The 12260-nt window shown below is 42.6% G+C and overlaps 1 protein-coding gene across 1 annotated transcript in view; it reads left to right on the top strand.

Moving 5' to 3' along the window:
- The window catches only part of LRRC63 (leucine rich repeat containing 63), an 83624-nt gene that overhangs the window by 26029 nt on the left and 45335 nt on the right, over positions 1-12260 (top strand). Inside the window, exons 4-7 of the mRNA XM_075591141.1 lie at positions 2582-3067; positions 5770-5826; positions 6611-6667; positions 10994-11154. Of these exons, the coding sequence (XP_075447256.1) occupies positions 2582-3067; positions 5770-5826; positions 6611-6667; positions 10994-11154 (761 nt within the window). The remainder of the gene's footprint in view (positions 1-2581; positions 3068-5769; positions 5827-6610; positions 6668-10993; positions 11155-12260) is intronic.

Below are 12260 nucleotides of genomic sequence, written 5' to 3' on the forward strand. Positions count from 1 at the left end.
TTGTTGGTGTGTGTGGGTTTACAGGGAGCTGCTGTGTGTGTGTGTGTGTGTGTGTGTGTGTGTGTGTGTGTGTTTTGTGAGTGCAGACGGGGGCAGAAGAGTGTGTTTGTGTATATACAGGGGGGTTGCAGAGTGTATATATAGAGGGGGCTGCAGAGTGTGTGTATATAGAGGGGAGGCTGTGTGTATGTAAAATTTCATTTTTTTTTGTTTCAATCTTTTTTATTGTTTTTATACCACAGTTACATCACTTTAGACAATAACCTTCACATCACAGACAGATGTTCGATATAAAATTTGCGTAGTCTTTTAACATAGCAAAAAGAATAGCAATTCTAACACATAGTGTGCACATTAACCGCTCTGTGAACAAATCCTGTGGTGCGTGCTTATATTACCTATGAAATAGGTAGGGATAGAGAAGAGGTTGTCTTCTGTGGGTTGTCTTATTTCTTTCTCCTGGTTAACAGGGATTTTAATCTAGGGACCAGTTTCCCCATATCTTATCGAACTTGTCAAGGGAGTGGTTTAATTGGGCTAATAATTTTTCCATTAATTTAACTTTGTTAACTCTTAGGATGACTGTACGTCTAGATGGGGGATTTATGTCTTTCCACGCAGCTGCTATAGAGCAGCGAGCCACTGTGAGTATAAATGAAATAAGTTTGCTTACCGGAGTTTGTATTTCCTCTATTGGTTTGGCTAGTAGATATATCAGCGGCTCTATAGGTATCCTCAGATCCGTGTTTTCAAATATCAAGCTTTGGATCATGGTCCAAAATTTCTGTATTCGTGGACAATCCCACTAGATGTGAACCATGTCCCCTCTCATACCACATCCTCTCCAGCAAAGATCTGGTATTCCTGGGAAGATCTGGCTCAGCCTACACGGGGCTAAGTACTATTGAAATAAAATTTTATATATGTTTTCTTTAGTTACTGTACAAATTGACGTTTTAGATGCCGATTCCCAGATATCCCTCCAGTCGTCATTATCTATTTCTATATTTAGGTCTTCAGCCCATTTCCGCGTATAATTGTGGGGTTGGGACGTTGCGTGAGATGCTATCCCCGTGTATATTTCGGAGATCAAACCACCTCTGCAGAGGCCCTCCATACATAGTTTTTCAAATTTGATAGGGTAGAGAATTTAGCGTTCTGAGAGATCTTTTGGAGAAAGTGTCGGATCTGTAAATAACTACAAATTGGGATGTTCTGTCTGGGGTTTTTGTTTTAGTTCCTGATATGAGAGGATCTCTCCTTCTTTTATAAGATCTTTTGCTGCCACCATGTCCATGTTTCTGAGTTTTTCCACGTATTTCGGGGAACATCCCGGTGGGAACCTAGGATTATGGACAATCGGGGCCAGGCTAGAGGGGTGGGTGGAAAGGGAGTATCTCTTTTTGCTTTTGGACCAAATGTCCCATGTGCACCTCATCGCCCCAAGCTTAAATCTTCCCGTGGGGCTCTCCCCCTCCGCGGGGCTCCACAGTTCTGCCGCCAGAGTGGAAGACCCCACATAGACAGACTCGATCCCCAGCCAGCCACAAGTTGCTGGATCACAGTTCCACATCACTACTTGTTTTGTAAAATGTCATTTTAATAAACACGTGCAGTAAAAGCATGAGAATGTAGACAATCATGCTGATAAAAATCAATGTGACTACAAAAGTGTCTACCTTTTTTTTTGAAAAATTAAATAAAATAAAAAAACCTATAATCATTATAATCCCCTCAGAACAGGGCATTGCTAGCCAATAATGGCCTAGCTGGAAGAGTTGAAGGCCTGAAGCGAAGCCGAGGGACTTTAACCCAGCCAGGGCATTATTGGCCAGTAATGTCCTGTTTTAAGGGGATTATTACTTAAATACGAACCGAGAGGCTATAATGCCGAGTCACTGGGATATTCTGAGATGTACGGATCGTGGAGCTATGAACCCCCCTGTATTGATGAGTTGAGCCTGTATTTGTGCATTATGTTGCTCCTGTTGGCTCCAGAACAAATAAACCTCTCTTATTTAACTCCCTTGTTCTATGGTGTTTCGATCCCTGTGTAATTGTCTGGTCTCCCGTGACAGTCATCATAAACTGGAATATTTCCAACTGTTTTCGAAAATCCTTCTAAAAGGTCTGGAAGAATGTCTGCTATGATTTTTGGTGAACATTTCCTTTGCAAGTTTTTGGGAAAGTGTACTGGAGGATATTGGGAAAAAATGCATGCACAATAAGATATGATCACCGGGGAAAAAAAAGAAAATAATATTTTGTCATTCCATTGGGACACACAGTGTTTACGTGTATTAACTATGCCACAAGAGAATGGCACACAAATCTTGCTCTTGTGGCAGAGTACAGTATTTGGCAGCTGCAGTAGCTGCTCTGAATGAGCACCCAGAAGCTAGTTATGCACAAGGTGTACATCCTCTCCACATTTCTACAGATGTGTGTGGGAAGCAATTAAAAAAAGCAGGTTGTCTTGTAAGATTATGTGTTACTTATTCTGAGCTTTTGATAAGAACATGTACAGTACGTGGTTATTTTTATAGCTGAACTACATAGCTCTCTGTTTTTGTTTTGTCAGAATGGATCCTTGATCAGCTAGCTGCTACACCAGCTGCAAGCCCATTAAACAGTGCTGACTTTCCTTTGAATTTTAAAAATCCAGACCCACTGAGGCATGTCCAGACAAAATACAAATACTCTGTCTTGGACCAAACAAAAGAAAGAGACTCTACAATGCACAGTGGCCCAGCAGACTTTCCATCGCCTACACACCACAGGAAGCTACCAGTGACTGTTCTGCCTCTTGTTAATGATCCTCGCTACCAGCCTCCACCACCAGAATTTACCTTGAGTGATATAATTGCCCAATCAGCTGATCACCCAAAGTGTGTAACAGAAATATTAAACAAGCCAATTTTGTCTCGCCAACAATACAGTAACATGGATCGGCTTGTTACTGGGCTGCAGAGAAAAAAGCAAAGCAAGGTCCACACTGTGGTGTTATCAACCAGTAACATCCCTGAGATGTCAAGAAGAGTTCCACTGCAGCAGCAGCTTATCCTTGGTAATCTTTGCTCTAGGTCCCATGTAGTAGCTGAATATTTTCCTATCTGCTAAATATCTTGTCTTTTTTTCCCCAAGCAGTTGTAATTGGCATTGTTAGCAGGTTTGTACAACCTCATCATATCTGTCACAAATAATCTAAATCATTTGTATTATCATTTATAATCGATAAATTATCACTGCCCACGAACATGCCTAACATGGAACACAAGGGACATGAAATTCAGAAGACAGCCTGTAGTTTGTTGAATTCCATAGCGATTAGGTACCCGTCCTAAATTGTAAGCATGTGGGGACTAAAACTGCTTTGTTAAAATTTGAGGGACAGTCTTAACAATTACAAAAATCATCAATTTTGCTAAAATGTTGTTGCGAAAAACTATCCATGGATATATAAACATCACTTAGTAGCAAAAATGCTGCAGGAGGTAGAGGGCAAGAGACAGACGGACACTTCGGAATTATATATGTATATTCAGACATAAAAGTGACATTTAGGAAAATGAGTCCCTGCTTCCGAGAGCTTACAATCTAATTGGTAAGTAGAAAGAATGTACAGAACGTACAGAGGAAGGTGTTCTGGTAAGTGTGTCTGCTCTTATATTATAATTCTATGTATTGTATTGTCTCTTTTGCAAAGCTCTGAGTGCATTATGAGCGATATATAAATCAAAATATACATATGCCGACATGTATTCATAAATATACACGTGTGTGTGTGTATACAATATAAAAATGTGTGTGTGTATAACTATCTATGAACCAGGCCTGTAATCACTTAAGCAGAAATGCAACATGGACATTGGCAGTAATAGTGTTTATACTCTGGTTTTTATTTAACATTTCTAAGTATTAACCCATATCAGCTATAAGAACACATAGTGTAGGTGCATGTTTATTAAGTGGTTCTATTTCATAAGACACTTTCCAGCTCCAGAAGGCACCCGATGGCCCAGGTAAGGTTTCTTCCTGTGCGGAATGGTGTTGTATGAAAGAGTAATGCTTAGTAAATATCCTCTGTAGTGTCTTTCACTGTGTGTGTTCTCCATCTGATTCATGTTAATGCTTCACAAATGCTGTATTTTGCAGGATTGTGTTAGATGCCAAACAAATTAGTGTGCTTATTACTGGGTTCCATGTTAAAATGTATAAGAAGCAAAAAGTGACACACGGTGACTGCTGATTTGCATGTCATTACCCAGAATCCCTGGCTACAGTGGAAACATTAGATGCTAAGAGATAATGGGGAAAGGCAGGTTTGTGAACATGCCTGAGGCACGTGAATGAATGTGCTCAGGAGTATATATTGAGTATTTGATATATTTTTGCTAATGAGTGTTACGCGTAGTAATGACATTTGCTTTCACAATTACGTTTTCTTTCTTATGATGCAAATGATAAAAATATTTTATGATGTCCGATAATTTCAATATGAGATGTTATAGTTTGGTAATGAATATAAAACTGCATGGTAAATCTAATTGTTATATGCACATACATCAATGACCTTTATTCACCGTGTTCTGAAGATGTCTTCCCTGTGTTGGACAACATTTTAGCCCCATTCATTTGAATATAGCTTATCTCTTCTCTCGGACTTGTAAGATATCTTCACAGTATATTGAATAAAAAAAAGCTGTGTGTAGTAAGTGAAACTTCTTTGTGTGTTGTCAGCAACATATAAAGTAACAATAATATTATTACTGCTTAGACTAGAGCATGAGTAAATTTGATTGGTGGGGTCATGTTTATTAGCAGCAGTGCAGTGGCAGCAGTACCGGCATCATGGATGTTGAGCGGGTGGGGGAGCTTACGGGGCAATAGGCACATCATTCAGGGGCGGTGTTCGGCACATCACTGGGGTGTGTGTGTGTCAGTCAGTGTGCGTGTGTCAGTCAGTGTGCGTGTGTCAGAGTGTGCGTGCGTGTGTCAGTCAATGTGTGTGTGTCTGTCAATGTATGTGTGTCTCTCTGTGTGTGATGTGTATGTCTCTCTGTCTGTGTCCTGCCCCCTCTCTCCTGACTCCCCCCAGCACCCTTGTTCTGCCCCCAGCACCCTTGTTCTGCCCCCAGCACCCTTGTCCTGCCCCCAGCACCCTTGTCCTGCCCCCAGCACCCTTGTCCTGCCCCCAGCACTCTTGTCCTCCCACCCACCCCCTTTCAGCAGTCCCCCCGCCCCCCGTCCCCATTCCTACCAGATCGCGGCACAGAGGCGATGGTGGCGGGGGGATGGGGGTGGGGAGGGAAGCACGGCAGCTTCAGCTGGAGCCGCCTCGGAGGGGAGCGCTGCAGCGCGTCAACTTCTGAAGCCGGTTCGGAGGGGAGGGAGCGCGCGCATTTGGAGCCCTGGAGCGGGCGCGCGTGTCACATGCTGGAGCGGACGAGCGCGACACGCATGTGCTGGAGCGGCCGGGGGTGAGGGAGGGGAGCGTGCGGGCGTGTGGGGGGAACGGCGGCCGTTGGGAGCGGCGTGACAGCGGGACGGTGACGTCGCTTCCGTTTCACATTTCATCTCCATCTCTCCAGTTTTGTCCCATCATGACTAGGTGCCCCTAAAGAAGTTTCACTTCAATAAGGGCCTGATAGCTGTTATATCAGTATTGTTCTCTGTAAAGTGATTTTTTTTTTTTTTAAATAATAAAGTTTAATAATCCTTCCAAATGAAATGAACATGTTCTTGCATTGTACTTTGTTTTTTCCTTAGCAGAGCAGCAGAAAAGAATGTCAAAGGAAGGAGGAAAGGAAAACCTCACACATGCAGGTACATTTATTCTTATATTGTTTCCATATTTATGGCAGGAGAGGATTCCTGAAACCTCCTCTTTATACCAATTTTCTTCAAACAATTGCTCTTGCAAACTGAAAAAATTGTGAGGAACATATATGGAATTCACAGTTGTTTGACAAATTAGATAGTTACATAGTAGATGAGGTTGAAAAAAGACATGCTTCCATCAAGTTCAACCTATGCTAAATTTAGACGACAGATACTATGTGCGTACTTACAGTATATTGATCCAGAGGAAAGCAAACGCAGACCCCAGTGAAATATCATCCAATGATATCTCAAAAATAAATTCCTTCCTGACTCCACGAATTGGCAATCAGATTACTCCCTCGATCAACATCCTGTAACGCTTGCACTCACCACGAACAAGGCGGGACCCCGGTACTGAGGTGGGAGAGTATAGAACACGCCACCCACAGCAGCGGAGGCACGCCTGGAGAGTGCATAGTCAAGGTTAGCTGGGTCAGGGTTGGAGAGAGTAGAATGGTCTTGATACTTGCCAAGGTCTGAGGTAGGAGCCAGGAGAGTAGTCGGTAGCCGGGTGCCGCGGTCAAGGGGTTGGAGCCAGTAGAATAGTTGTTGTTCGTGTGCCGTGGTCAGGGATGGAGAGATACGGAAGGTCAGAGGCGAGTCTGTTATACCAGTATTGTTCTCTGTAAAGTGTTTTTTTTTTTTTGTTTGTTTTTTTTAAATAATAAAGTTTAATAATCCTTCCAAATGAAATGAACATGTTCTTGCATTATACTTTTTTCCTTAGCAGAACAACAGAAAGAAATGTCAAAGGAAGGAGGAAAGGAAAACCTCACAAATGCAGGTACATTTATACTTATATTTTTTCCATATTTATTGCAGGAGAGGATTCCTGAAACCTCCTCTTTATACCAATTTTCTTCAAACAATTGCTCTTGCAAACTGAAAAAATTGTGTGGAACATATATGGAATTCACAGTTGTTTGGCAAATTAGATACAGGCATACCCCACATTAACGTACGCAATGGGACCGGAGCATGTATGTAAAGCGAAAATGTACTTAAAGTGAAGCACCACCTTTTCTCCACTTATCGATGCATGTACTGTACTGCAATCGTCATATACGTGCAGAACTGATGTAAATAAGGCATTTGTAACAGGCTCTATAGTCTCCCCGCTTGCGCACACCTTCGTTACAGGTAGGGAGCCGGTATTGCTGTTCAGGACGTGCTGACTGGCGCATGCGTGTGCTGCCGTTTGCCTATTGAGCGAGATGTACTTACTCGCGAGTGTACTTAAAGTGAGTGTACTTAAACCGGGGTATGCCTGTAGTTATGTAGCCCTGTTTCCCCCTAAACAAGATGGCTACTGGTGCTGCCCTTTACCTGTTGGCTCATAGGGGCTTAAGCCTCCACCACGGGGAGCCTGGGGTGACATACTTATAACTTTGGTGCAGCGCCTCCACCTGAGAGGGATCCCAATGTAGTGGGAGGAGCCCCTCACAGGACCCAAACAATGAACACACACAATGTAAAATAGAAAGACCTTTACTGTAACATATCTTATACTCTATGTCTTATAACTCTATGTGACTAAAGATACAACTACCCACACGCCTCACAAGGCTGTACCCCACCACCGTGTAACCCACACCGTGTCCAGAAAATCCCAGTCCCACAAGGTCTCACACCCACCCCAATGTGTGTGACCGTGCGGCCCACTAAATGGAGTGTAGTATAGTTGGTGCACTTTCTGTAAGGTACCTGCCGGGTGCTCCAGCACCCGGGCGTGCCGACTGAACAGACAACGGATTCACCGATCCAACGATAGCCTCTGCGACGAGTCCGCCTCAGCGTGGGGTTGTATCCCGCTGAAGTGTCCCATCTTGATGACAGTCTTTGTCAGCAGGAATGATCTGGTCCCAGATCAATTTATCAAGTCTTCGCAGTTTGCAGCTGTGTCCCTGATATATTTACTAGCTAGTGGGGCAGGGTCCCTACCTAAGGGCCTGTCCCTGTAGCAGCCACAAACTAAATGGTGGAGTCGGGGCCTAGGGGGAATCTGGTCTAGAGCAGAGGGTTACAGACCCCTGCTCACATACCTCCTACCCATGTCCTCTTCCAGCTCGCGAAATAGTTTCTCCTCCTGCAGGAGACCTAGCCGCGCGATTGGCTCCCTGGCGTCATGTGGTACTCCTGCCCCTAAGCACTATGGGGCTTATATTCCCCGCGGAACCTATGTCTATGGGCCGCCGCGTGCGCTCACTCCAATAGAAATGCGCAACCCTTCAATGGCCACCACACACTCCCTGCGCATGCATGAGCCTCCGCGCATGCGTATACACCAATCCAACAGCGGCGCCCTGCAGAGGGGCCACTGGCGAGCCCGCCGCCACACGCAACCACCCTGCAGCAGCGGAGGTAAGGGGAGAGAGGGCGTGGACCCGAGGAAGCCAGAGGGGACCTGGCTACCTGGCTACATCTACATAGTAGATGAGGTTGAAAAAAGCTTCCATCAAGTTCAACCTATGCTAAATTTAGACGACAGATACTTTATCCTATATCCGTTCTTACAGTATATTGATCCCGAGGAAGGCAAACACAAACCCCAGTAACATATCATCCAATGATATCTCATAAGTGGAAAAATGAATTCCTTCCTGACTCCATGAATTGGCAATCAGATGGCTCCCTTTATCAACATCCTTCCCACGTTTATTTATTTGGTATATCCCTGTATACCTTTCCTTTCTAAAAAGATGTCCAATCTTTTTTTTTTTAACAAATCTATTGTATCTGCCATCACAGTATCCATGGGTAATGAATTCCACACTTTAACTGTCCTTACTGTAAAGAACCCTATCCTTTGTTGCTGATGAAATCTCCTTTCCTCCAACCTTAAGGGATGACCCTGTGTCCTTTTGTACTGCTCTTGGGATGAATAGTTCTTTTGAATTAACTCAGCATGTATAGTAATTATAAAGCCTTATGGCACTCCACGAATGCACCAATTTGCACTATTTCGTATTCTATTTCGTATAAAATGCTGGGAGGGCACTCAGTCCCCAAACCCCTCCCCAGATTTTTTTTACGAAATAGAATATCAAATGGTACAAACTTGGAGTGAAATTTAGAAAAAAAATTCACATCGGTCTGAGAATTTATAAATAACATACCTCCCTACCGGCTTTTCGAGTGTGCCGCATTTTTCATCGTTTTGTCCAGTATTTTTTGAGACGCCACCTGGCAACCCTAGAGGTGGGGGTAGTTGCCTCGGGTACGCTTGTTAGGCCTCCCGGGTGTGTAGCGGGATGAGGGATAACCCCTTAATTACCATAGTGGTTTATAACCGCTGAGGTGATTAAGGGGTTAGTGGCCAGTAGCTAGTTTTTGTATTTTACTATTGGTGCCCACTGTAGAGGAAGACGAGGAGAATGCGGACGGCCTTCATCCTGGCAGAGGTAAGTAGAACTTTAATTTACTATATGCTGGCTGGGTAATGTTTTGGTTATGTTTTATTTTTTAATGGGCAAATGAGCTATTATCCAGATATGGATAATAGGAATTTTGCCCATTACTGTACTGTATGCATTGGGGGGGGGGGAGGGGGGTGGGGGGTGGTTCAATGTATACTATTGATATGTTTATTGGGGCAGGGGAGGTGGGTGAAGGGGGTACTTGCGCCAGGGTGGGTGGTTAGGCCTCTCGGGTGGGTAGTGGGAGGGGATAACCCTTTCATTACCATAGCGGTTACTACCGCTAAGGTAATGAAGGGCACCCCATCCACAACCTTCCCGTCTTGCCTAACCACCCACCCTTGGGCAACTACCCAGTTCACTCACCCCCTCCATCCCCAATAAACCAAGTAGTCTGGCATAACCCCTTCATTGCCTTAGCGGTTAGCTGCTGAGGTAATGAAGCTGCTTTTATTTTATTTTGATAACATAGTATTGTAGCAGGGGGTCTCCGGAGCTGAACCGCATAGATTTCAGATCCGGGGCCCCCCTGCTTGCGAAGTTACAATGGGGTGCCGGTATCTGCTTGCTTTGGTTAAATCTCTCGATCACGTGCGCTGTGACGTAGAATTTAAACATGGCCGCTGGGAAACCATGAACTCAACAATGACCTGAACTCAATGCAATTCAGCTCAGGAGACTCCCTGCTACAATAATATGTTATTAGAATAAAATAAAAGCCCCGCGATCGCCTTTTAGAGGCACACAGGGAGAGTGACTACTTCAGTCTCTCTTACTGCGCGTCTCTTACAGACAGGTGGAACCCGGTAAGATTCACACAGCGCGAGTCCCATTAAAACGGAGTGACCCCCGCTGTGTTAATCCGATGGGCCATTATAGCCTGCTGTGGACCATCTCGCGAGTGACCGTGGGATGATCACGGATTTTCCATGGCAAGCGGTTCACAAAAGTTAGTTGCACTTGTATAGCCCTAAAAGAACAAGAAAAGGAAAGGATTTGCCTGGTCACCGTGAATGTTAGTGAGCCAGGTACTATAGAAAATGATTTACTTAATAAAGCTCTTGTCTCGGCACTACTCAGTACCTGTTGACAATTATTTATAGGGAGCTTTCTGAAGCAAACATGAAGATATTTGTAATGTAGAAAATCGGTGTATGTTTAAGAACTCCAGAGATATTCATCCATCCGATCACAGAAGATAAAGATTTGGGTTTCAAGGTTTAGTTAAGATTGAATAACTGAATTGAACATGGAATAATTGGGGAAAAAAACAAAACAGTAGCATAAACAAGGTAAAGCAGATATGGAAAGGAAAATTAGTCTATAAAAATAATGAGTGATAGTGGGTGATGGAGAAGAATAGATTTAGAAAAATTTAAATGAGATGAGTTTGCGTTTTGATGATAGGAAACAAGAAGTCAGAAATGTAACCAATTTCATTGAATATCAGGTTAAGTGGTTTAAGAAGGATGTCACCAGCAAAAATATTTTTGTCACACCGTTGCTTATTCTTGCATTCTATTAATCGACTTTTCTAAATATACTTCGGCTTAATCCATTGTTAGTTGTTAAATAGTTCTTTTAAGGGTCATTAAATATTCACGTGCTATTGGCATCCTTTAACGAAGTATGCAGTGAGCAGTTTAATTAATCGCATGTTTTGTGTCCGACTTAATCTGTTTTTCTCTTTTAAGGAGCAGATACATTACATCAACTGCTTAAATCACAGTATTTACAGGATTCAGAAAACATTTGCTCAGAAATGAATGATGACCATGAGAATGTGTTTGTAACACACTGTGAATTGGCTTTATTGGAGAGCCTGGTACATGGAGGAAACACATTGAGCCTAAAGGTATTAAGTCCTATATACAGTACATCTCTGTTGTGTTATGTTTAGTAGGCTTTAGTAGTGACTGGGCCTCTTTTCAAGCCATTACAGATGGGACAAAGGGTATGCAAATGAAAAAATGCTGCAATTTGTGTCGTTATATTGTAAAGTCACCTTGTGTTTTCCAAGGTTTACATTTTCTTTGTCAAAAAAACAATTAAAAACCTTAAAAATTGTGGCACCTCTTCTAAAGTTTCATTATACAAAACGGTATATAAATATTATGATATTTTACTTCTTTGTAACCAAGTGGGCCTTGATAAAAAAAAAATATCCACTCTGTTTCCCAAGAATAAGCAAATATGATCTTAGAGTTTCTGACTAGAACAAAAGTTGATAAAACATCAATATAGTTCTGTAGTTTCCATTGTAGGCTAAATTAAGGTTATTAACCCCTTCAGCGTATGTGTTGAAGGGTGGCACCCTGCAGGTCCTTATGATATGCATGGTACATCATTGGCTTATGCTAGTTTTAAAGAGGCTGTTCGCAATCAGAGCTCCATAGGAGAGCTAACCGCAAACTAAATGGAAGGGGGTTAATGAAATGATTTCTGATTCCTGAAAGGTCAGTGCCTTTAATTAGCACACCTCATCACAGCCTCTTTGGCATCAAGTTGCACTACACAAAGAAAACAAAGTGGTGGCCGCAAAATCGAATGCATTCAAAGTATATTGTATATTTTTAATTAAATAATAATTTTAAAAAAATGTAAGAAAGCATCCAGCAGCATACTATATATGTAACAGATGTTCCCCGCCCTCTGGGAGATTTCACTGTTACCTGTACTCTCGTTGTGCTGTATCTGTGAGGCTTACAAACAATGACAAGAAGTTAACATTATTGATTGCTTCCATAACATTTAAAGGGGGAATGCTAAAATATGGGTCATTCTAGGTTAAAATGTTTAAGGAAATGTGTAAAACAGAAACAGATGTTAGTGCAAACATAAAACCTGAAGTGATTCGCCAGAAACTACATTCTGTAACTGAAAGTCACAATTAACTTATTTTTTGCAACAAATGGATTTTCTTCCCCATATTCTTTTTATTTAAAGCACTAGCACTAATTG

Source organism: Ascaphus truei, chromosome 3 (genome assembly GCF_040206685.1).
Source record: "Ascaphus truei isolate aAscTru1 chromosome 3, aAscTru1.hap1, whole genome shotgun sequence".
In the NCBI taxonomy this organism is placed as follows: domain Eukaryota; kingdom Metazoa; phylum Chordata; class Amphibia; order Anura; family Ascaphidae; genus Ascaphus; species Ascaphus truei.